Raw genomic sequence first — 24,939 nt, forward strand, 5'->3', positions numbered from 1 at the left:
AAAACTTCTTGGTTTTCTGACCAAGTCCAAGTGACGCTTGACCCCAAAGTTAACACTAATTGAACTCCGATCTCCAGCGTCATAATTAGAACTGAAACAGCTATAAACGATTTCAAAATAATTTTTTTATAAATTGTTATATATTATATTTATTAAAAAAATTCCAGTTGGAAACACCGAGAAGAATAAATAATTAATAAATTATAAAAAAAATTAAATAATTATATTGTAAAGAATTCCTTAAATCCTGGTAGATGGTCAAAAAGCACTTTTAGCACTTTGGCGAAATGCTGTGACCCAATTTTCGTTCAGACCAACTCACCAAACCGAGGCCTCTGTGTGTTGTTGGAGCGAGACGGATGCGTGTGTGCGACTGTTGCTTCTTCGGTCCAGATGCAACTGCGGCAGAGAGTGGAGCTGGCGCACCAAGATAAACCCTTGTTCGAATCTATCCCCACCAGAATAAGGCCCAAATGAGAGTATAGAAAAAATCAACCATATGACTGACTATCCACGGAGGAGATGATGGCCGCAGCAGATTCGAAGCGCGCTCAATTAGATCACAATTGCCATTATGTACTTCAGAGAAATGGTTTTGTCTGACTAAGAGGGCGGGCGGGCGGCCCTCATGAGTGTCCCCTACCCGCCGCCGCCGCCACCACGCCGGGAAAAGTAAAAAGGGCCGTTTCCAACAACTTCTTTTTTCTCATTACCGTGCCCCTATCGCTTTCCACCCTTTGGTCAATTTTTCGTAACAACAAAATAGTTTAATTTTTTTGAAGATTTCTTTATAATTTTTATTCTGGTAAAATTTTTGAAGTAAATAGCGAAATTCAAATATTGCATAATTTTGGATTGAAATCAAAAGTTACTGTTTTCTTTCTGATAATATTTTCATTGCCACCTTGCAAGAATCTAAAGCGGTCCTTTGAAGAATCAGAAATCACATCGGTACAAAAAAATTATTGTTATAGAAACAATTGAGAGATGGAAAATGAATTATTGTTAATTTATTTGTGCAAATCTTAAAAAAAATATACCCATAAATTCAAATTCCAAGTTTTTACATTTATTTTCATTTCAAATTGTTAATATACATTTCATAATAGTATTATTAAATTTCCGTTACTATTATTATAATTTTTTTTTCTTTTTGAAATGCAAATTTTTGGAATGTTCATACAAACAATAATTTTATATTATATAAATTATGTAATATTTTTTTTCTGCGAGATGCCCCTATGTTATGCGGTCGCACGTGACGCCGCTCTGTGTTCGGATGCAATGAGAGAGTCAAAGAAATAGTGGCCGCCCGCCACACCCCGCCCGCCCGCATACATGCATTCACTGGCATCCATCTCATTGCACGCAGCACACAATAAAATATGTACAAATGTGAGAAAGAAGATTCACAAAAGGAAAAAATAGTAATTAATCAATTGAATGGACAGGGGCGATTTTCTCAATTCCAATTTAAGACCCGGCGACCGACAAAACGACCGAGCCCTCGCATTAAAATGATATTGTCCGCCAGAGAAGAAGCACCTAATTTTGCAATCAGACCACTTGACCGAGCTCGGCAATACAAAAGTAAATGTTCAGCAGCCACTGCGGATAGATTTTGGCTTTGCAGTGAACCGCGTCAAAGGAGAAAAATAAACACAATTTTACAATAAAAAAAATCAGAACTTGAATGAAAATCTCTATTATAATGTTAATTTACTGCAAATTTTTTTATCAAATTATTTGGCCAATTTTGGGGGAAAACTCAATATTTTATACACAGCACAAGTACAATTAATTAATTATCAATGAGATCTAAATCAATTCTTTCAAGTTATAAAAAAAGAAAAAAAATCCACTTCTCAAAATTGGCTTCAGTCAAAATAAAATGACAATAATTAAAAATTACATCCAAAATTGTTAATTGTTATGTAAATGGAAAATAAATTTAAAAAATTACCGCCCTTGACATGATAGATAAATAAATTATGTAGAAATTAAAATTAAATTCTGTATCTATAAAAATTTTCAAATGTATTGTTAAAAAAAGTTTGCCTAACAGACTAATTTTTCAAGAAGACCAAGTACAAGAAAAGTGATCAGCTCTTAATTCTTCCATAATATAGATCAACCAAAATAAAATTATCAAGGTTTTTGCTAACCCCATTTGGAGTGAAATTTTAAACAAGTTTTTGAAATTGATAATGGGTAGGCATTTTATAATGAAATTACAAAATTGGCTATATTAAAAATCGACTAATTTTTATTTTAAGAAACTGGTGCTGAATAAAATAATGTGTAATATTTTTAGTGAATCGAAATTTTTTTTAAATTTTGAAATTTTAAATTTAATAAATCCAGACCAATCAAGAATAAACTCGAATAAAAATAATTACATTTAATGGATAAAAATTGCACTAAAACACCATGAAAAATTAGCGAAATAATTAATCAGAAATAGAAGAGCGGAATGAGTTATGTTGATTATTCAAATGACACGAGAGAGTTCGTTAAGCCTCACATGGCGGGTATTATCTGCTCCGTATATCAGAGAGGCAGAGGGCAAAAAGTCTAGCATGTTGGTGCCAGCGATGGAATGGGGCGACGTTGCAAAAGAAGCGCAGATGGAATTTTCGGAGGAGTGTTAAGTAACCACAAGTGACAAGCAGTCCACCGACGGTAAATGTAAAAAATCTTTACCATCGGCGCTACTACTTAAGACATGCGGCACTTCTCTTCTTTCTTCGAAATCGCAGGAATATTTTACATTATTTTCGGCGCAAAAACAATAGAGAGGTCGCACAGGAGTTTCAAGACGTGAACGCTCAAATGAGCATAGAGTCAAAAGCACATGCCCATTGAAACGGTCACAAACCGAAACAACTGTTTTGAAAATTTGCACCAAAAATTTACAGTGATGAATTAATTAATTTAACATTCAATTACTGCATAATTTAGAAATAAATAGCCAGTGAATAAAATTACACATGAATTTTGATTGAAAACTAAGTGAATAGAAATTGTTGTACATTTCGATCATTTAAATTAAAAAGTTTTTAATAAAATCACTTCTAAAACAACTAAATTTTCGAAATTGGCGTAAAATTTGAACACAGTGGAAAATTGTTGCTACCAAACTTACATAAATAATAGAAGAAACTGCGCAGCAATTGCGCGTGTCGAGTGTCCAGTGTGCAGTACGGTGAACTGTTGACGACGCGGCGAGTGTGGTTGTGGCACTGATTGAGAGAATGAAAAGGCACAAGCGAAGACAATAGGGTGACTGACGCTTGCAGTGGCCGAGGCGCTATTTAAACGCTTCCTGGCCCGCGCGACCTGGGCCACCCTGGCGCCTCCCCTCTCCACCAGTTACTCAACGGCCAAACTGTTGGGCAGGTCAGCGACCAACGCACCGTCCAAAATCCAAGCTTTTTATTGTTTGCCTCCGACTCATGTTTGGCTCTCGAAATTAAATCATTATTTTCCTTCGAGTGGGAAAATTAAATATTGTTATTGTGATACATCTTTCTAAATGCATACTCGAGCGAGCGACCCACATCGTGTATTATAATTTGACCACGAGGGGTGAAAGTTCAGAGTCCGGCAGCTAGTGCTGGGCACAAATAATAATACTTGTGTGGCAAAGGAATAAAATATACAAACACGCTGGATTTACAAAAACAAACACACAATAATTGTGTTGGCGTTTTGCTGATGCACCACAGTTTTTGAATGTAGATCCAAAATTACCCAGTAATCTCGTTTTTGTCTTCTAAATTAAAGGAATTAAAACTAAACATTATTACTGTTTTTGTTAATTAACCAGAGTAGTTTCAACAATTTCTCTTATTGAATAAAATATTTTTGTTATATCTTAATAATTTTAGCATTAAAAAATTAATTTTAATTATAAATTTTATAATAAATTTCAATTTAATCTCTCAATCAGGCAGAATTTTTTAAACTATTTTTATTTATTATTCATTATTGTTGATTATTTTTCCAATTGTTACACCACATTGTTATTGCATTCAATTTTTGAAAACAATTAATAGACTATGAGATCGATAAAATTTCATTTTTTTTTGTAAGGGCAATTTTTCATCCTGCATTCAAAACTTTTTCGAAAAAGTATTTCGAAAAATTATTCTCTCAAATCTTCTGGAAATTATTTTAACTGCCTGTTTTATCTAAAAATTATCATTTTTGCTTGATTTGTAATTGACAATAATTTGTGTGTATTTCTGCTTTCAGGTAAGAACCAGAAAAGCTGCGACTGTATTCTGTAATCTCAAGGTAGGGTGATTATATTTTGCTAGCTCGTCTATCTATGTAACTCAATCACCGCAAAACAAATCGTCATAAAAATATTTAGTTTATTCAAAAGCCTTAACCAAGAAAATATCAATTTATCGACGAATTTCGTTGGAGACTCATTTTAATGCGGCATCTCTGAAGAATTTTAATTCAACTAATCGTTACAACGGCAAGTGACTTTATACACGATTTAATATCTTCTGAACTTGAAATGAGCACAAAAACCTCATAATTGCCTAAGTGAATATTCTCTATTTATTCTCTACTCGACTAATCAAACAGTTCCGAATCAGAGATTTATTTAAGCAGGAAAGTTTTTTTAAATTTTGAGAGCAATATTTTTTTACATGTATGATCTTCTACCGTTAAATCTTATCATTTCTCAATCTCCGCCTTTATTGAATTTGAGACGTGTTGAGACTCGTTTTTGGTTCGGCGTCTCTGCAGACATTCGAATTGTAATGAATCGATTCGGCGGCAACCGCAACGCTTTGCCAGGACGGCTATTAAGTCTGTTGATGGAATGAGTCGCGCGAGTGACGCGGCGGCGACGCTGACGATCAACACATAATCACTTTTGTTGAAACTAATAAGAAATGACGAACCATCGCCTCTAGACATTTAATACGCGCGTATATAATAATTATACATAGTTTCGAGGCACCCCAACGCCAACTGTTCAAAAATTACAATGCAGAATAATAATGAGGAGGAAAAATACACATAAGAAAATTATTAAAATAACTCATAATAATTGATCATTACCATTTTCGAAGTTATGAAGGGTGAATTTATTCATAAATAAATATATCCGTGAACATTCCTCTTAAAATAGAAGGCGAGGATAAAAATTTCGTTTTAATGGAACAAACATTAGGCATATTTTGCAAAATTTACCTGATTATGAATGAAGTATTAGTTTTGATCAAATCAAACTTGTTTTGATTTTATTTGGGTCAGAGTTAATTTTAACGATTATGGAGAAATTAAATTAATATTTTGAAAATTCCACGGAAAATCAAGTGGAAATGGTCTTTTCTGCTACGCGCGGTGTTGATTTTATTTGTTCAGTCTTGGTGGACACATCATTAAATTAATAAATGAGAGATTTGTGACTTCCTCTTTAGCCGTTGGATGCACGGCTCTCTGCTCGTACAGACTATTTGGTACAGAGCGTGCACGGTCTTCTTTCTCTCAATGAAATAGTCGGCGATCGAGTTGGCTGCCAGCTGCGCCCGCCGAGAGAATCGTCGTTTTTAATTCAATCAAAGCGCTCCCCTCGCTCTAACAGACATTTTTATAAACTCTGTTTACCCTGCGGATGAAGTTTCAGAGAAGAAGGTAGTAGCAAAACATGCGTTGGTGAAAAATCACTTTGTTGAACGAAAACTTTAAAAAAATCAAATGAAATAAATGACGAAAATCGCTTATGTAAATGAGAAGACAATATTCCAAAAAAGCTTCAGCTTCATTTTCTATTACCAGGATTACAAAATTGTTTATAATGTTTATAATCATGAAAAAGTATTTTAAATTAGAAATTGAATAATTTTTCCCCAATTAATTTTGCAGCTAAAGCAAGAAAAATAAAATAAAAAATCTGGAATTTTCAAATTTATATGGAAACTTAAAAATACTATCTCGTCTGAACTTTTGAGAAGGAATTAATCAAACAAATTTTATAGACGGCCGTTGAGGGTTATCTGTGGCAGCGGCGACGGTATATTAAATTTGAGGAAATTCTGCTGCCGCCGCTCAGCCGGCGAGTAAAATTAGTGTGAACACTTTTATTTCACACGTCGCGTCGGAAGTAGCGCGTCGCGGCGCCTCTCTAATTAACCAACGTGGTTTTGATTGAATTTATTTCATTCAGACGATTTTATTGTACAATAATCAATCGCAGTTAAAAGTGTCTGGGTCGACAGGAGGGTTTTCTCTGGGGCGCAATTTGAGGAGGAAACCGCCGAACGGCGAGTTGTCCATTTTCTTTGGGTCAAACCTAATAGGGTACTGATCGGACGAGTTGAGTTCGATGGTGCAAAAGGCCACCGTGTAGGCTATGGCGATTTTCACCTCCAGAAGGCCAAATCGGTTAGCTAGAATTTTGGAGAATAAATAAATAAAATAAAATAAAATAAAAATAAAAATTATTAAAAATAAGCATGCAAAATTAATTTTAATTTAAAAAAATTACAATAAATGGAATTTGGACAAACCTATGCAGCTTCTGGGGCCAGAGCCGAATGGCAAATAGGTGAAGGGCGGAATTTTGCTCTTGTTCTCTTCACTGAACCTTTCGGGTCGGAAGTCCTCCGGGTCGTCAAAGTACTGCGGGTCCACTTGTAAGGAGTAAAAGGGAATGCCGACAATGTCGCCTTTCTTGAACTTCAAATTAAATTCAGGCAGATCCAAATCTTTGGTGCAAACGCGGTCACCAAATGCTCCAATCGGAACCAGGCGCTGCACCTCTAATTAAAAACAACCGATTATTTATTAAAAAATTAAGTGTTGAGTTTTTTTTTACTTGTAATTTCATCATTTTTTTTTTTTTTTAATTTTAAGCCGAGTATATTATTTGATTTCAACCTGAAATGACCATGTCCATGTACTTGAGCCCCTGAATGGTCTCGTAGGTCAGTTTGCCGTCCGGGTGTTGGGCGAAGGCGTCGTCCACCTCGGCCCGCAGCTTTTCCTGCACCTCTTGCATTGCGCCGAGGACGATGCTCGAGATGGCCATCAATGTCGAGGTGGTTTCAAATCCACCCAGGAAAAAAGTGAACGCTTGCGCCGAAATGTCCAAATCGGTTAGAACTAGAAAAAAATGAAAAATTTAATTTAAAAAGAAAAATGATTTTTTTTTTGCCAATTTGTTTGAATTTTTGAAATTTATATGTAAAAAAACCTGAGCCTTCTTCGATTGGCAAATTGGCCTCTTTGAGTTTCCGCAACTGAGCCTTTCGCTCGTCAATCAGAAGCTGGAGCATGTCTGGCCTGGACTTGTTGTTCTGCTCGCGGAATTTGATGTTGCCGCTGATGATTTTGTTAAAAAAGTCCTTCAGGTCGACGGGCAGGAAGGGAATGCGTAGAAACTGCATCAGTTTCGGCGCGAAAACGTAGCCCATGACGACGAGGCCCCGCTTTCCCTTGAAGTCCATCATGGTCATGCCCTTGTCGTAAAACTCCGAGTTGGACTCGTCCAGAGAATTGGACGGTGTTCCAAACGCCGTCGTTGCTATCACGTCTGCAGCAAATCTAAAATTCAGAAAATATTTATTCCATGCATTTTACAAAATAACTTTTTGATAAGTCAAATAAGTCAGTTTTATTTTATTTATTTATTTATTTATTTTTTTTTTTTTTATAAAAATGGAGAAGGAATATGTAACTATGAAGTTAAATTAATCGACATTAGATTTGCTGGCATCAGAAAAAAAGGAATGGTGTTTATTTCATTGAATATTTGCTCCTTTTCTAATCTTTAATAAATCATTTTTTTACAAAATGTTCCACAATATTTTTATTAAAAGAATTTTTTAATTCATGAGAAGAAGAAATTAAATTGACTATACCTTCTGAAAATGTTTTTTACGTCTACAGCCTCGTCTGAATTAGTTCTGCTACTGATAAATTTTGAGTACTGCATTCCAATTTGGACCATGAGGTCCATCATGCCCCTCAATTTGCTGCTGGTGAAGGCAGGACTCAAATTGTGCCGCATCTTGCGCCACTCGTCGCCCTTCAAGCTCAGCAAAGACCGTGCCAGCAGGTCGTCCACACTTTAGCACAATCCTGTTATTTGTAAAAAAAAAAACATTTTAAAGTATCTAACTTGCTCTGGGCGAACGGCTGTCGGTCAGTGAAATGGTCAAACTGCTTGACGGTCACTTCTCGCACAAGTTCAGGGACTGTGATGAGGTACTCCGGCACTGTTCCCATATAAAAACCAGCCCATTTTAGGTTTCTCGCTTTTGCATCAAAGTACAAGTCCTGAATTGGAAAAAATCATCATTTCTCCTAATCGTTGTAAATTAAAGGTATAAAAAATTGTTGCAGAAAATAATTTTAATTTTAAAGTTAATTTTTATTAATAATTTTTATTTTGAATTTAATGAATTAAGAAAACAGAAATAAGAAATTATAAACCTGCAGAGTGTCTATGAGAGATTTCCGCCTGAGAATTGTCGGTCCAAGGCTTCCGAGCAGGAAGGTATTTTTCAGGGTGGGCACCCCTTTCCTCTGCCAGTAAGTGTGACACCAACACACATAAGCGACGTAAAGGCCCAAGAGCCCCGCAATTGCACTCAAGACCTCCACCCACATCTTTGATTTATATGCAAATGACCTCTTCTGCTAACGACGTATATAATAAAAACTCGTAATCTGACCCTAGGCTTGAATGGTGAAGAGTTTGTGCTGTATCAATCGATATCTAATCACTCAGTCGATATTGCCACCACGGAGAGATAAAAAATTTCAAGCAAAGCTACGTGCATTTTACTTATTTGAAGAGAGAAGTGTGTTCTCTGTGGAGCAAAATTTAGCACTGGCGCATTAGTTTTTGTATTGTGCTGAAAGATAAACCGCAAATGGTGCTTTGAAGGTCACTCGTGGGTTGTGTCGGAGAGGGGAACATCAACAAACAGCCTCCTCCGCCGCCAAAATAAAAATATCAAACGGAATTGTAAAATTTATGTTTATTTTTCACAAATCAAGTCTTTCTATTCTGTAAATCATTTTTATTGGAAAAAAAACTATGATCAAAAAAGAGACTATTTCACGTCATACAATTTGCACTTGTCGTCGTTCTGGTGGCACCACTCGGGCTGCAGGGCGTCGGCCATCACCCCTCTGGCCACCAGGCGCTCCCTCACGTTGATCATCCGCATCTCCGCCTGGCGCCAGTTTTCCGCAGGGTCGCTCCACAGGCGCTCGGCCATGGCGGCAGCTCGCGGCCAAACTTTTCCGTCCAGGGTTTGCTCATCGACCTGAGATAAAAATCGTTATAATTTATTTCCGCATATTCAAATATGACTGCATTATTATCAAATATTTTTTGCAAATGCCAAACAGAAATAGGGAATTTAAGTAAGATTAAAATTGATTTTGGCGTTCAAAAAAATCGCTCAAAATCAAATTTTAAAGCCTCACCAATGAGGAATAATTAAATTGTGGAAAAATGAAATGGAAAATTTATAATTTTTTAACAAAGTGCCACCACAAAATATGAAATCATCTTTTTGATATCGGAATTCCTGCTTTCTGTTAAAAAAAAATTGCGAAAATGAACCATGCAGGGACTGATCAATTATGTCAATTATGTGGTGATTTTTATTAAGAATGAAAATTGCCCATCAAATGCTCACTCACCTGCTCACTCCAAAGGGCGGCTTCAGCCCCCAAAACCAAATCGCCGTATTGGCCGACGCCAAGGTCCTCCAGGATTTTGCTGGGCCTATTCTCGTAGACCTTCTGCCAGCCGATGTAGGGCGAGCACCAGTTGTTGCCCTCGCCCACCCAGGCGCCGTAGCCGCAGTCAAAGTACAGCGCGTCGTAATTAGACAGAATCACTTTGAAGCCAGACCGTACCAGTTCGGCGATCACTTCGTCCTTTCCGGTTGTCCAAATCTGTTTCAAATCGACGAGAGATTTAGAATAAAGTGACGATTTTAAGAAAAGTTTTGATCTTTTAAAAATTAAATTTTTTTAAAAGGACAATGAAATAAGGAGTGATGAATAAATGGTAAAAATTTTTCCATTGTAGGTTCTCATCTTTTTTTTATAATCGCTTCAATTTTTAAAAATTGAAGTTTTTTTTTTAAATTCTATTTCTGAGATTGGAAAATAATTACTTGAATGATGTAATTTCCGGAGTCGAGGTATTTGGTGACCTTTCCCTTTTCTGTCAGGTGGCTCGTCCAGAGGATTCCGGGGATGCGAGAGCCGTTGTTGGCCTTGGTGAGTTCGTCGAGGGCGCGTTGCTGGAAGTCGGACCAGAGCCGGAGGAACTCGCCCTCGGAGCGGCCGTAGCCCTGCTCGGCCATCAGGTCGGTCACGGCTTCGCTCGAGTTCCAGCAGTTCAGGTTGACCTCGTCGCCGCCAAAGTGGAACACCTCGCTGTCGAACACGCTCAGCATGTCCTTGTAGATGCCGTTCAGCACCTCGTACACCCTTTCCTTCAAAGGGTTCAGCTGGCCGCACGGAGGCTCCACGCAATACGAGGTCCACGGCTCGCGACCGACGCACACGGTCAGGTTGTCCGCGTCTCCAAATTGCCACCCTTCACCTAAATAAAATTGATAAATTATTTCTTTTTATCAAACATTATTCAATTTTAATTGGAAAAAAAAAATTATTATTTATTCTATCCAAATCATGGAAAAGAAATGTGAAAATTTCGCAGAAATCTTTTTTTTTTTTATAAAATAAAATCTTTCCTCGGTGTATTTTTTATTTGATCCGCAGACACGCCCTTTTCTCTATTTTTGAACTCTAAGCAAAACACAAAACAAATTTTATCTAATCAATTGGATTGTTTTCTAATTCCGATTTCTCTTTTTTAATCAGCAATTTTAATCTCGTATATAACAGAACCATGCGATCGCTTTCACTTACCTACGTGTGCTGGTGCGTCAAACTCAGGAATGACCTGCACACCGCGTACCCTGGCAAACTCCACCACGTCCCTAATCGCCTCAGGAGTGTAAATCTATCCAAAAATAATAAAAATTAACCGTAAAAATGTTTTAAACAGAAAATACTGAATTGGAATTGTTTTAAATTTGGAAAAGAATTTTTATAATTGTATGCTTCAATTTTTGAATAAAAATGAACCTTTTCGGGAGTGTAGGCGCCGAGTTGGTGCAGTTCGGGTTTCGAGTTGGCGACGAAGGGGAAGCTGTGCGAGTCGGTGATGTGCCAGTGGAAGGCGTTCAGCTTGACCTGGGCCATGGCGTCGATGGTCCTCTTGATGGACTCGACGGAGAAGAAGTTTCGCGCCGTGTCGAGCAGGAAGCCGCGGTGCGCGTACTTGGGCTTGTCGCTCACCTGCACGCCGGACGGAAGCACCAGGCTGCCGTCCACGTCCGACCACACCACCAACTGCAGCAAAGTCTCCACGCCGTGCCGAGCACCGAAAAAGTTGGCGGAATCCACCTCGGCCGTTATCGGATCAGTCTCAACTTGAAAAATATATATTAATTGCGTGTTTATTGACTTTTTTTATTTATAACTTTGAAAAATAATTATTCAACTATAATATTTGTTACAATTAATTGGCAATTTAAGCCATGGTTTTTAAAGTTATTTCGTGTTTTTGTTCCCTTTATGTAAATTATTTAAATATTCCTCATGGCTACAAAAAATAATTTGTTAACATTCAATTTTGAGAACATTTTAATAATTAAAAAAGCTCTACTAGTTTATTACTTAATTTTGTTTCTTTTGGCATTGAACCGCTTTTAAAAAGCGTTGACTTCAAACCGGTTTTGATTTAGGCAACAGCTTGTTAGTTTTATTTTTTGCATCGGCAAAAAATATGCAAATGAGGAGCAATGACCGGGTGGAAAAAACTTTTTACTGATGAAGTGGAAGAGATGAAAACTCGAGCCTCACCTGAGCCGGTGGAAACCTTGAGCGAGTAGCTCTCGTCCACCTGAAGGCCAGGGCGCACCACTGCGGGGTCGGTGACACTCAGCACAATCTCGAGTGATCGCTTTGCAGTCGCACGAGCCGCGTCTTTTTGCAAAAGCACGCCTGGTCTGAAATTCGCAAAGTCATGCAAACTGCTTAAAGGAAAAAACAAAAAAACTTTCGGCTTAAAAATCATTCAAAACTTTCAAGTAATCTCTTTAATTATTCTCATATCTTCATCAATTTTATTTTAATAAAACCAATATGAAATTATTGTCTTGTGTATTCGAATATGGAATGAATCCAAATGCTACTTTTATATTTAAAATTAAGGAATCAAGAGAATTAAATGCACGCCAATAAATGTACTTTAAACTATGATATTTCTATGATAAAATTTTAATTAAAGATATTCTGTCCTATTCCATATTATTTTGATTATAAAATGCAACTAACACGCTGGCTGGCATTCTTTCATTCACCTTCACTCTCTGCCAACACCTCGCATGACATCATTTATACTTAAATGTTTATTTATGAATCGTACTTGTTCTGGGCTGTGACCACGGCCTTGACGTAGCTCTCTAGTCCGGTGACAAGGGACGCGAATTTGCCCGCAGCAGTCGTGGATTTCGACTTGAGGGTGATTTTCAAAGCGTCGACGAAGGCCAAGGACTGGGTGATGTTCAAAGCAGACGTCGGTCGCGGCCAGAGGGCGGCGTACGGGTCGCACAGCAATTTGCAGACGGCCAGGGACTGCGCCTTCCGCGCCTCCGGCAATTCGTTCTGCTCCGGCAACGCGCTCAGACGCTTCTTCACGCAGACATTGCCTGATCCGCACTCATAAGTCCAATGATGAACTTGTCTGGTAAAAATATTAAAAAATATACATGAAATTTAAAACGGGCTTTGTCCTCGTTAAGAATTTTTTTCATTCAGATAAAAAAAATCAGTAATAAATTTTCTACGAGGTCAAAGCCAGTTTTCTTCAATTCCATGATTGTCTCCTCGGTTGACAATTTCTCTAATTGAATTTAAAAAAAAATACATCGATATTAATTGATTTTCAGTTTTTTACATATTTAAAACAAAATTGCTGTTTATAAACTAGATGAAATTTAAAATAAATATTCTGTACAAGAATTTGATCAATGGGTGTTTGAATTTAAATTTAAATAAATGACTTTATATCATTTTAATTATTTAATTTTAATTGATAAATAAAGGCCGAAATTCTTCATCCGCGATCTTTCCATGTTGCATGGAAAAAAATTTAAGGTTAAATTAAGTTTAATTTTTAAGATTAAAGTCTAGATTCAATTTTTTAAATTCAAGTAATTCAACATAGAATATTGTGGGAATTATTATAATCATTCTAAATTTCGTGATAAAATTGCTATTCCATTAGGATGTGACTAAAGAACTCGCCTTTATTTCAATCTCCAACCATTTCCCCAATTTGATGACAAAATTTTGTAAATAAATAAATAATTTACCCTGCTACATAAGCGGCACAAAGGAGAACCGCAAGAACCGTCCGCATTGCACCTGCGAGTTCGTCCAGCTCTGAAGGTTGACTGATCGCTGAAGCCGCTTGCTTTTCTTCTTCAATCAAGATTGTACGCCCCACTCCACGCTTACTGGCTTTTCTTAATCTTTTTAAAACGAGTCTAAATCGGGATCGCTCGCAGATAAAAGCTAGTTTTCCCATAACTAAATAATGAAAAATTTAAATTAAAAGTCCAAATTTGACCAGCACACTTCATTTATCATGGACGCAGCGAGTAACTATATAAATTTCATCATAGATATCAAGGCGGAAATATGTGTTTCTTTCATTTTTTCATTAATTTTTTTTTTCAATACAGAGTATGGTGGTCTAATTTTATCACCTTGAGTCAAATTAGGTGAAAAAAACCAATAAATTTTAATTGACTCAAATATCAACTAATTTTTACAGTTTCTTACTACAATTTAGAAATTTAAAAATTTCCTGTGCGAAAATAGTCTCACTTTAATTATTTGGCCTTTGAAGATAAAAATTATTATTCATCCGTGAAAAATCTGATGCATAATTTAGTAAAAAGAAGTCTGATGAATCGAGAGTCATTTGAGGCCGGCTGAATTCCAGCATTCGTCAATGCTAATTTTTTTCTTAATTTCAAATAAATTTTCATAATAAAAAATTGACGAGCATTAATTAATATGATTCATGTTTATTTATTCTTAAATTATAATGCAAGAACAGTTTAATTAAATTTGATATGATAGAAAATTTTCTTTTTTGAATTACATGGAAGCTTGATCTTTCATGATTTTGACGCTTTCGTGATCCCAAGTGCATGCATCTTTTGGGCAGGAGGGCTGGTCACATAGACACGAGAGACAAACTCTGGTGAAGTGGGGACATTTCAATACAAACACGACTTTGGCATTTTTGCATAATTGACAAAAATCGCTGTAATTTTTCAGGACTTCGCACACTGTAAAAGAAAAATTACTAATATAAAAAGTTACTGCTTCAAATTCAGAAATACATACCTCGACACCACAACAGTACTTCTCTTACACCAGCCACCATAACATCCTTCTTCTGTTTCATGAAAACCACGTCCTTAAATTTCTTTTGGAGGTTGTACCCAATCATGTCTTTAGACAAATCTGGTCCATCCAGGGCATCGTAAAAATAGTCTGCCTGGTCGAACGACTCGTTGAAACAGGAGTCCCCCTGGGTGGCCATTAAGGCATTTTTAATCTCTCTGGTAGCTTTTTCTTTAACATTAGACCTGAAAAAAAATTAATCAAAATCCCTATAAATCAAAAAGTAATGTCGTTTTATATTATTTGCAATACAACACTTCAGACGTGATAATAATACAAAAGCGTGTGAGCCTACTTAAGCCTCTTCTGCATGGGAAAATAAGCCCTTTTTAAAAATTAAAAAAGTTTTTTTTTTTTAAAAACCTTTAGTTTGAACTAAATACTTAAACATATCTTTGTCATAACTATAAATTAAATTGTGAAGAGCTGATAATCATCTGAGCCTGAGGTGATTGAATTGCATAATAAAATTTATCAGGCCTATTTTAAATTAAAAAAAAAATAAATAAATAAAAGAAATTTCAATTTCATTTGATTTGATTTACTTGCTGCGTGTGAAATGCACAAAAAGGAATTCTGTGAAACTCTTTTAAATTTTTTGGTCCAGAAGTTTAAAAAAAATGGTTGCTTTGCTATCAAAATACTATTCATGTGTTACGTGTAACAAAAAAAAATAAACAAAACTTACTTGGCGTCGTCTGATGAATTGTTAGCTTTAGATGGTTGAGTTTGAGAACTTGCTGCAGGTTTCGGCGCCAAAGGCAGAGGGCTGCACGGCCCGGGACTGCCGCCGGTCAGAGGTCCCAGTTCAGTGTCTCTAAAAATATTTTTTTTAGAAAAAAAATAAACTTTAGCTGACTTGAGCTTATTACCCGGTTGACTGGTGCCTTTTCCGCATAAGATAGACCACCACAAACACAATGGAAATGGCCGCAAGCAGACCCAGCAAGGGGATTCCGATGTAAAACAGCTCAGCTGTTAATATTAAAATGAGTGGAACGAAATTTAATAATAAAAAAAACAATGCCTCACCTTGCGATTGACCACTGACGCTGGTCGAGTTTTTTGCGGCTTCGTTGATGTCCATTTTGTTTGACGGTTTTCGGACGAGATCGAGGCTTCGACTGCTAACAAACAAAGGCCGTCTGACTGCCACCTGATCTCGGTGCTGCGAAATGCGAGTCGTGTTCACGCGTGTCAGTGCATCGACGACAAAACGCCGTGCGCCTCACGCATTCCACAATAGATGAAATTTTTCAGATTTTATTTGATCAAAGGCATTTTTTTTTTCAAATCAAATAATTGGATCCAAAGTGTATATCATTCAGAAATTAATTTTTTTATTCATATTTTCCTATATTTCCTTGCAATTTCTTACTGACAAAAAGTTTATCGAACTATTATAGTGTTTTCAAACTTTTAGCAATTATTATTTCATGGTTAAGTTACGTACGTCGCTAATTTTCAATATTAACAAAATACTAACAGTAGCAAATCAAAATCTTGGGGAAAAACGTTTTTAACAATTTGTGAGAACATTGGGAAGAATAAACAATAATAATTAAATAATTTTATTAAATGCCCCAGCTGACACAAAATATTTTTAAAGCACGTGCAAATCAAAATGTCACACAGTATCAACTAAATCTCACTGCCTTGGCTAATGACAGATCGAGAAACCTCTTCTTGAGCTCAACTCGAAAATAAAGAAAAAGATGTGCGATTTTTTCCATCCTTCTGTTTTTTTAACACATTGTTCCAAGAAAAAGAGTTTATTGAATTTAGACAAATTGAATTAATATAAATTTGAGCAAAATTTTATAGGTAAGGAAATGAAAACAAAAATGTATTTTAAAATTATTTTACTCTGCTGCGCGTAGGCGGCACAAAGGAGAGAACCGTGCTTGCGACTTGTTTCAGCTGTGAAGGTTAACTGAAGCCACTTGCTTGAAATCTCAAACTATCTAGAATTTTTGCCAAAATGCTGCTTTCTGTCTTGAAATTATAGGCAAAGATTGGAATATAAATTTACATCTTCTATGGTAATCCTTGTTAAATTCAATAGAAAATTTCTTATTCTTAAAAATTCAACTTTCAAACATTTGACATGATATATAATTCTGAGTATGAGGTTGTCTAGGCCCAATCTTGTAGACCCCTACTGGTCAAAGTAGTCAGATGCCGTTGAAATTTAATTAAATGAACTGCATAAATGCAGACTCTGCGCATGTTCAAACTTGCGTAAAAAGCTAAAAATTAAGTCTAATCATTGGCATTTTACCTTATAACATGATTTTGCTTATTCTATTTTAAATTTAATTTTACACAGATGCCGTTGTTTGGTTTTATAATATTTATAATTAAGCAGCTACGTTTTCCCGAAAACGTCCGGCTTTCGTATAGATCAGATTTACAGAACCCACATTCGTTTCTTCAAACGAATCGTGATTTGAGATTCTTTATTTTTTATCCATGGACCTTAAAACACAGACTTACATTTCAACTTATATTTGTTTTATAGGCCCTTCAGCAAATCGCGCAGTTCAGTGGGTTTACCACGGTGGCCGTCTCTCTTTTAGTGTCGGGCGTTTTAGGACACATCTGCTAGTTTTAAACCCTTTCTTCTCTTTTTTTGCCAATTTGAAATTTTTGTATTGACCGAGAAGAATAAAAATAATAATAACGCAGCAAACAAAACGCATTTAATTTTCTTGCTCATTTGTCATGGATTAATGTACAGCGAAGAAACTATGACGTAACGCTGGCAAGCTGTTTAAGCCATTTTTCCCATTGCAAACAAGCTGAAAAAGTTTTTGATGTTGCTTTATTTATATCACTCTTAAAGGCTATAAAAATCTAGCTGAGTCATAAATAGTGTTAAAACTATAGAATTCTGAGGCTTACTTCATAAAATTCATAAAAAAAAACTGTCAAATTACGTTTCATAGCATTTGGAATTAATTTAAAAAAATTAATACTTCTGAATTCTGAAATTAACAACAACAAAAATGCGTGTGAGATTAAATGTTTTGCACTTCCATTTATTTATCTGCGGATTCAAAGGAAAATAGAGACAAATATGAATTACTTCGAATTTATACAGACTTAAAAATTAATTAAATCCGCGGCCTATATTTTATTTCTTTTGTAATAATTCTCATTTTATCGAATATCACGTCGACAACCGGTCGCTGCAGCTACCTGGTGGCATAGAAATTGTCGAATAGGCCGAGAGACTTGAATGAGTGTGTGAGAATGAATTAGTTTTACCGAGCTGACTTTTACTATTTAATGTTTTGTTGATTTGTTAATTATATGTTTTAATTACCTGTTTCTTATTTATCAATTGCTTAGACTTTTATTTATACGTTATTTATCAAATCTAACTGGTGTGAAACAAGCATATTATGCGCTCTCTTTTCAGAAATATGTTGAGCATGAAAATATGTTTCTTGCTAAAACTAAAATGTAAATATTTATTAAGGTTTAATTAAGTTAATTAAAAACAATTTTAGAGCAAATTTTCATTGTAATAAATATATATTGTATAATTGCTAAAAATATAAAGTGAACTTAAACATGATAACTTTCATGTAAAATTTTTTGTGACCTCTCTGCAAAGTAATGGAAAAGCGTGAAATTATTTTCGCCCCTAATATCATGGTCCAAAAACAGCGAGCCTTTTCACATAAAGTCCGAGTAGGGTCAAGGCAGATCATTGTGATTTAAAGCAGTAGTATGTTGCTATTTTTGCTTCTTTTTCGCCCCTGCTTCCTTTGCTTGGCGGCGCTTCTTTGCGCGCTTCAGTAGGAACTTGTGCAACGCGTTCTCCGGCATTTTCAAAATCGGCTGAAATCAAATTGAGGAAGTTGAGTGTGTAAAGTTTACTCGAAACAGAATTAGAAGCACATCCACATTTAGATTATTAAAGAACTAAAAGCGAACCTTGCTAATGCAGTCTTCAGAATAAGCCCTCTTGATTTTGGTGGGTTTGAAGGGTGGCACCAAGCTGTGGGCAGCGCCTCCCTCCCCGCCGCTCGCCTGCACCTTGGCCAGCGAGTCCTCCGAGGGCAGATCCTGCAAACGGAAGCCACTGATTAGCTTTTGATTCGGGTCTGATTTTTTCTAAAAATTTACAACAGAATTCACAAGAAATTTTAAAATTAAATTAAATTGAAATAAATAAAGAGAAGTGATTTTACCGAAAAGGCCTCTTTTCCTCCAGGGACTTCCGTGGCTTGGCTCCGTTTGCTCCAAAACTGAAATTTTATTTTTATTAAACTATTGAAAATATGAGATGAAAAAAATACTTCCGAAATACTCCGGTCAATGTCATCAAAGTCTTCGGACTCGGTCTCGGATGCGTCGCGCTCGAAGAGGTCTACGCAGGAGTGCGACCTGAGGAGGTCGTCTACTGATGATCTTTGAAGTCCCACCCGCCTGCCGTGCGCGCCAAATTCCATCCGGAGGCATTGAATTTCCTTTTTTATCCTATTCAAAGCGCTCTTTAAATCTTGATTCTCTCGCTGCAAACAAATTCAATCAATTTATTATAAAAATTAGAAAATTGAAAAAAATACCTTGAGGAGGTCAAGGGCAATTTGGCAGTGAGTGTGGTCATGTTGGACGTGTTGTGGAGTGCGGGGGGCGGACATGTCCCTGGCGGAGGCCCTGCAGGTCGCGAGGGTCGCGAGGCTGACGGAGCGCGGGATGCGCGAACCATGACCTGACGACGCGGCCGTCGAGGCGGGGCCTCCGAGGGGCTCGGCAGTGGCCGCGCAGGTCGCGAGGGTCGCGAGGCTGATGGAGCGCGGGATGCGCGAGTCATGACCTGACGACGCGGCCGTCGAGGCGGGGCCTCCGAGGGGCTCGGCGGGGGCCTTGAAGGTTGTGAGGCTGACGGAGCGCGGGATGCGCGACACTATGTCCCTGAAGGTCTGCAGGCCAAGGCGCCGCCACGTAGGAAATCTCGACCGCCTCCGCGGGGGCGGCATTCGCTCCATTTTCCTGCTGGCTTTGTTTGTTTTGATGGTCGCCTGGTTCTCACTCGCTGGCTGGGCAGCTGTATACGGCACCACGCGTGCACGCACTTTCAACTTTGCCCCACCAACGCCTGCCAGTGACGGGGTGCTCTGATTGTGTTCGATTCTCACGGCGCGTATTGTGTAGATTACTTTTGCTTTTTTTCAGCCCTCGCTCTGAGCAGGCTTAAATTTTGATCAAAAGTAATCCTTTTTTTGCAATAAAATAATTTATTATCAATGAATAAATTCGATCAACAAAAATAATATTTATGAAGCGTCACCACGATATAAATGGCTTATTGCAACGCGCCCCATTTGCGACGTAGAACTAAAAAAAATTGAAGGGAAAAAACACGAAAATTACAATCATTATTACTGCATCCCTTTTATTGTTTTATGGCGTGATAATATCTAAATATTGCATAATATAGTGCACTCAGACAAAATTTACCCCCATTTACAATATTGGGTCGAGGAAAATAGAAATATGAGAAAAAGAATAGAAAAATATTTACATTAAAACACAGACCACCTAAATACAATTTTTATTTGCTCTCGGCTCTCCAGCAAATCGTTCTCAACAAAAAGCGGAGTTATATAGGCTGGTGCTTATGGGACTGGTGAGCAAGGCAAAGCCAATCACGTTATACTTGAGTGCCACAAACATTTTTTTTCCATGTGAATTTATACAAGAATTAACAATAAGAACATGGCATTTTTTATAATTGCGAAAGAAACAATTTTTTATATTAAATTTAACAGCATTTTTGGAATACAGATTTTTAAGATTTTGTGGCAAGGAATTCCGCAGTCTGTTATAAGAATATTAAAATGTGCGATCAAAATATTTGTCAAAACTATTCGTCATAATAACGAGAGGTTCCAATCGAAACATTCTTGTTTCATACTGAATATTGAATATTGAAAACCTCCTGGCATGGTCTTTAAGGTCCTAGAATTTGGTTAAGATCGGTTGACCCTGCCAAAAGTATACACCTTAGAAATATTTTCGCCGACTATTAATAACGAGTGATTCCGAGGGTCTGGATATTTTTACTTTTTACTAAGAGGTCAAACTATTTTTTTCCCGCAGACTTAGAAATTAAATTCTTTCTGAACTATACAATTTCATTAGAATTTTATTTCACACGTGATTGAGTTAAACTTATAATTATTTTTATAAATGCTTGTACGACGTGGTTCCACTCAGCGCAATCCAATCGTTTGCTGCATACTTACAAGAGAGAAAAGAAAAGAACAATGACAATGTAAACACAAGTGACAATTGACCAATCAACTTGGCATTGTACCAAATGAAAAACTTTGCAATTGCTGATGGTTTTGTTTGTGTGAAAAATTTGACTAATAAGAGAACTATTTTAAGGAAAAAATTATTTTTTGAGGGCAAAGATTGAGCTCAAGAATCTTAAAAAAAATTCGGCGCATCCTCATGCAAATGGTAGAAAAAAAAATTATAAAAAATAAAAAAGTAAAATTAAAAAATCAAATCACGTGATATTCATTAATCTAATTATTATAATTTTTATGCTAATTCACAACCATTTTCATCTAACTTAAAGGGAAAATTTATTTCTCTGCGGAAATAATAATGATCATTTTATTTTTGCTCTCGACAGATGGCTCTTGTATTCTATTTTGTGACACGAACATCACCTCATTGCTCTCTGCATTTTCACTAAGAATTTTTCTATGTAAAAATTCCTCCTCCACTTGCCTACCATTATTCTCAACCTGGCTGCGCCGCATTCTCTTGATTTCTCAGGGAATCTTATATTCCTCCACACTCACCACTGTTTGATAATAATTTGTTTGCCAACTCTCTTGTTACTGCACTTGAATTTTTTTTTTTTTAAATTTTGTCCCTTATCGGTGCATCCTTTCTTTTACCCTTGATTTTTATTTTCTAATTCTAATCATCATTTAATTTTATTTTTTAAATAAAATAAAATTATATTGGAACATGAGAGACTTTTTAAATGGAAACTTTCTTAAAAAAACTAGCAAGAAATGAATTTTCAAAGAGCATGAAAATTGTTGAGTTCATATTTTGCGGAATTGAGCTGCGTTAAAATTTTTGATTTAAAACATAATAATTAATAACATAATGAATATTAATAATACAACTTTTAAATTGTGGTATTGGCCTAATGGCCAAGAGACTTCAATGGGCGCAATTGATGGGCGCCGACGATGCGCGGAATCTAGCAGAATTTAGCGCACTTTTTGGCACGAGGGCTGGATCCGACGGAGTCGGTCAAAATCTGAAATCTGTGCGGATTTAAATGACGAGTCGAATCCTCTATTTATAAGGAAAAATGTTTGCAATTAAAAAAAATAAATAAATAAGAAATAAATTGCATAATCGGTTAAAGAATAAGATTGATTTATTTTTATGCTCATTTTTTTAAGGTTAAATTGCGTTATGGCATAAACAGCAATCACAAAACTTTCACTCAAAGTTACCGACTGGCAAGGTCTGATTTTTTAATTTGAAACTCTTAATTTAATCAGTCAACGAACATGCTTTATTTGCGCGGCCGGCAGTTCAAAAACCAACAACTGTAACGCCTTCGACGAAAAAGCCGACGTGATTTGGGCCGCAGTCCACGATGAAGATGTTGGTGCCGGCGCCTGTATACCACGCACCCTTCTCGACGAGTCCCACACGGACCAGCAGATTGATGGCGTCCTCAACAGTCACGTCGTCCACGGAGTCCAGCTTGACGAAATTCAGGTGTTTAGCCACGACTGGAGTGACTTTGACGTCCATAGCCGGTCTCAGTCGCAGGTCCGTGATGGCCTCCATGGGTAGAGAAATGCTGGTGGCAGCCAGGTGTCGGTCTTCTCTCACCTGCATGTATCGTGTCCTGCCCTGAGCGGACAGTTTGACCACCAAGTTTCTTCGGCGTCTACCGAAAATGTGGCGAATCCTTTGGGGTGCCAGTCCCGCACGGGCTAGAAGTTAAAATCGGTGTTTTAATTAACTGTCCGTTGTCTATAATTGCAGGAATCATACTCGTAGTCCTGTTAAGGGCAACGCCAAGGCAAACCATTGGAAATCTTTTAAAATTGGCTGCGACGAGTTTTCAAATTTGGTCAACGAACTCAACAATGGATCGATGAAAACGGCCATCAGATTGTTGGATTGACTTGATTCTTGCAACAATCAGCGCGAACTTCAAATAACCGCCAGAGCTGGCTGGAAAAACTAATGATGACATTGATTGAATGCAAACACCGTCTCTTTTTTCTTAATTTTATGATTATCATCATATTAAGATTTTAGTTTTTTTTTATTTTATTTTTCTTAATATTCATAAAAGAATATTTTATGCAAAAAAACGACCTGCAAACTCCTAAGCAACTCTGGCGTTTAATTATTGTTATATTATCTTTTTACACGCGAACATTTTTATAGCAAAATATTATTTTTTTTACATGAGCTACAAAAATTTGCAAAATTGAATGCAATCAATGTAATGCAGTTGGCTCTGCATCGTTTTATTGAACACACAACATGAAACATAAAACATTCCCTTTGCCCAAACCTGAAAATAAATAATTGTTTTTTACGTCTTTCTCTTGACCTCTCACGTTTCTTAATTCTGACTGAATCAATGTGATTTCTTTTTTATCTTTATTCATGACTATACTTTTGAATATCGTGTTTTTTTCTCCCAATTTCGCGGGGACGGCTCTGCATTGCCAGACCAGTTGGTGGAAATCGAACGGCCCCGCAGCGCGCCTAGGGTGTGCGCGAATTTCGGTCAGTTAAATTGCATTACAAAAGTCGGGATGGATCGGTCAGAAGGCCGAATGGGTTATGTCGGTCTAAATTTAGAGAGGGCTTTTTGAGGATGAATCACATTCCAACAATCAAAATCCAACAATTCACTTGCGACCTCCAATTGACGAGAGGATTTTGGTCGCTCGCTCCTCGAGCGGCGCCGACTTTTGAGACTTGACGTCTGCAAGGCGACTGACACGAAAACCGCACCAGGTCAATGGCCTTTGCCCTTGGCAATTATGCTGCTGTGCGTCGTGCTGCTCTGGAAGTGAAGCTGGTTGCATAAATGCAGGCGCTCACTGGCACAAACACACTCGGCTTTCTTTCTTCTCCTTCTCTGCTTGCTGCTCTCGCAGGCACAAACGGCTTTTGAGTGAAATGATGAACAGAGAAAGGCGCAAAATAAAAGGAAGGCAGGGTGTTTTAGGGATGGATATTTTTGTGTATTTCATAATTTTAATTAAATATCCCGATATTCGTTATAAGTTGAAGGGGTACGGGCTTAAAAATTATCAAAAAATACTCATCGTACTTGAAAATTAAATTAGCCGAAAATGTTCTGCTAGATAATTTTATTTCCAAAAGGCTATTGCCCGATGACGGTCACACCATCCTCAAAGAAGCCGAAGTCACCCGGACCACAGTCGATGACAATCAGGATACCGCCGCCGATCTGATAGTGACAGCCTTTCTCGAGGACGCCCAGCCGGCACAGATTTGCCACCAGAACTTCGTGCGGCATGTCCTGAGGGGCCGCCACTTTGGCAAATCTTAGCGGGCCGATGTTTTCTGGCAGGATGGGCACGGCGTGGACGTCCGTCGCAGGTCCGCAACGGCGTCCTGGGGAAGGCCGATTACGTATCCACCCAGGCTTGAGTCCTCCCGCACCTCCATGACTCGACTGCGCCCTCCCGCTGTGACACGGATGGCCATTCGAGGTCGGCGCCGTCCAAACAGTGATCGAATGACTTGAGGCGCAAGTCCGGCGCGGGCTGTAAAAGAGAAAATCGTGTTTGTTATCAATTCGTTATTCAATTGCCAATTTAAAACTTACGCAGATTCCTAGCAACGTGAACGGCCAGCCTAACCATTTTGAGTTTAATTAAAGAATTCGAATGATTTAAAATGAATCGCTCAACAAACGGCCAGTAAAAATGTCAATCGGATTGTTGGCCTAGCAGTTGATTGAGTTGATTCTTGCAACAATCAGCACGTACGCGAATTTCAAACCGTCAGATCTGGCCGCAAAACTGATAATGCCCACGACATAAAAGACAAAATTGAGTGGCGCTTTCTGCGCCATTAAAAAGGGCACAGGCCTACAAGACCTTGTCTTGGCCTGACCCTAAAAAAAAAAAAAAAAAAAAAAAAAAAAAAATGCAAACGCCGCGGTCAGGAGATTTTGTTTATTTGCATTTTTCCTTCTTTTTTTAGCGCACCATTGCACATTGTAATAATTCTTGTTCCTCTTTTTTTTTTTTACTCTTTTTCAATAACAGTTTTTGCAGAATTAAAAAACGAATTCTCTCAGTGAATTGCATTTTTTTTGCTGGTGTT

At 37.2% G+C, this 24,939-nt stretch overlaps 5 protein-coding genes across 5 annotated transcripts in view; 1 reads left to right on the forward strand and 4 right to left on the reverse strand.

Moving 5' to 3' along the window:
• Positions 1 to 3,220: 3,220 nt before the first annotated feature.
• Positions 3,221 to 24,939, forward strand: part of LOC132204814 (probable cytochrome P450 303a1) — a 67,418-nt gene continuing 45,699 nt past the window's right edge. The window contains exon 1 of the mRNA XM_059633603.1: positions 3,221 to 3,399. The gene's annotated coding sequence lies outside the window, so the exon portion shown is untranslated. The remainder of the gene's footprint in view (positions 3,400 to 24,939) is intronic.
• LOC132204813 (cytochrome P450 9e2-like) lies at positions 5,917 to 8,889 on the reverse strand. Its single transcript, XM_059633601.1, has 7 exons — positions 8,464 to 8,889; positions 8,150 to 8,307; positions 7,890 to 8,096; positions 7,223 to 7,572; positions 6,907 to 7,131; positions 6,537 to 6,788; positions 5,917 to 6,416 (listed from the first exon to the last, which is right to left on the reverse strand). Exons 1-7 carry the CDS (start codon positions 8,638 to 8,640, stop codon positions 6,214 to 6,216), a joined length of 1,572 nt encoding a protein of 523 aa, XP_059489584.1. The 5' UTR covers positions 8,641 to 8,889; the 3' UTR covers positions 5,917 to 6,213.
• LOC132204811 (chitooligosaccharidolytic beta-N-acetylglucosaminidase) lies at positions 8,996 to 13,521 on the reverse strand. The gene is made up of 8 exons (XM_059633597.1): positions 13,446 to 13,521; positions 12,497 to 12,814; positions 11,932 to 12,077; positions 11,152 to 11,498; positions 10,933 to 11,026; positions 10,170 to 10,603; positions 9,688 to 9,945; positions 8,996 to 9,305 (listed from the first exon to the last, which is right to left on the reverse strand). The coding sequence occupies exons 1-8, from the start codon at positions 13,490 to 13,492 to the stop codon at positions 9,090 to 9,092; spliced, it is 1,860 nt and encodes a 619-aa protein (XP_059489580.1). The 5' UTR covers positions 13,493 to 13,521; the 3' UTR covers positions 8,996 to 9,089.
• Positions 14,156 to 15,710, reverse strand: LOC132204454 (uncharacterized). Its single transcript, XM_059632966.1, has 5 exons — positions 15,583 to 15,710; positions 15,423 to 15,525; positions 15,239 to 15,367; positions 14,491 to 14,735; positions 14,156 to 14,432 (listed from the first exon to the last, which is right to left on the reverse strand). The coding sequence occupies exons 1-5, from the start codon at positions 15,635 to 15,637 to the stop codon at positions 14,239 to 14,241; spliced, it is 726 nt and encodes a 241-aa protein (XP_059488949.1). The 5' UTR covers positions 15,638 to 15,710; the 3' UTR covers positions 14,156 to 14,238.
• On the reverse strand, positions 18,078 to 19,597 carry LOC132204525 (uncharacterized). The gene is made up of 5 exons (XM_059633071.1): positions 19,131 to 19,597; positions 18,861 to 19,076; positions 18,753 to 18,809; positions 18,496 to 18,627; positions 18,078 to 18,399 (listed from the first exon to the last, which is right to left on the reverse strand). Exons 1-5 carry the CDS (start codon positions 19,551 to 19,553, stop codon positions 18,295 to 18,297), a joined length of 933 nt encoding a protein of 310 aa, XP_059489054.1. The 5' UTR covers positions 19,554 to 19,597; the 3' UTR covers positions 18,078 to 18,294.

The sequence above is a fragment of the Neocloeon triangulifer genome, unplaced genomic scaffold (genome assembly GCF_031216515.1).
Source record: "Neocloeon triangulifer isolate White Clay Creek 2 clone unplaced genomic scaffold, ASM3121651v1 ptg000022l, whole genome shotgun sequence".
NCBI classification, from domain to species: Eukaryota; Metazoa; Arthropoda; class Insecta; order Ephemeroptera; family Baetidae; genus Neocloeon; species Neocloeon triangulifer.

Coding starts and splice junctions, on each gene's coding strand:
- LOC132204813 (XM_059633601.1), bottom strand. CDS start 8,640: ATGTGGGTGGAGGTCTTGAGTGCAATTGCGGGGCTCTTGGGCCTTTAC. Junction 6,789..6,906: donor CATGGACATGGTCATTTCAG/GTTGAAATCAAA, acceptor GTTTTTAATTAG/AGGTGCAGCGCCTGGTTCCG. Junction 6,417..6,536: donor TGGCCCCAGAAGCTGCATAG/GTTTGTCCAAAT, acceptor CCAAAATTCTAG/CTAACCGATTTGGCCTTCTG.
- LOC132204811 (XM_059633597.1), bottom strand. CDS start 13,492: ATGCGGACGGTTCTTGCGGTTCTCCTTTGTGCCGCTTATGTAGCAGG. Junction 11,499..11,931: donor CAAGGTTTCCACCGGCTCAG/GTGAGGCTCGAG, acceptor ATATTTTTCAAG/TTGAGACTGATCCGATAACG. Junction 9,306..9,687: donor CCGCCCTTTGGAGTGAGCAG/GTGAGTGAGCAT, acceptor TTTTTATCTCAG/GTCGATGAGCAAACCCTGGA.
- LOC132204454 (XM_059632966.1), bottom strand. CDS start 15,637: ATGGACATCAACGAAGCCGCAAAAAACTCGACCAGCGTCAGTGGTCAA. Junction 14,736..15,238: donor AATTCATCAGACGACGCCAA/GTAAGTTTTGTT, acceptor ATTTTTTTTCAG/GTCTAATGTTAAAGAAAAAG. Junction 14,433..14,490: donor AGTACTGTTGTGGTGTCGAG/GTATGTATTTCT, acceptor TTTCTTTTACAG/TGTGCGAAGTCCTGAAAAAT.
- LOC132204525 (XM_059633071.1), bottom strand. CDS start 19,553: ATGGAGCGAATGCCGCCCCCGCGGAGGCGGTCGAGATTTCCTACGTGG. Junction 19,077..19,130: donor TTGCCCTTGACCTCCTCAAG/GTATTTTTTTCA, acceptor ATTTGTTTGCAG/CGAGAGAATCAAGATTTAAA. Junction 18,628..18,752: donor GAGGAAAAGAGGCCTTTTCG/GTAAAATCACTT, acceptor TTCCGTTTGCAG/GATCTGCCCTCGGAGGACTC.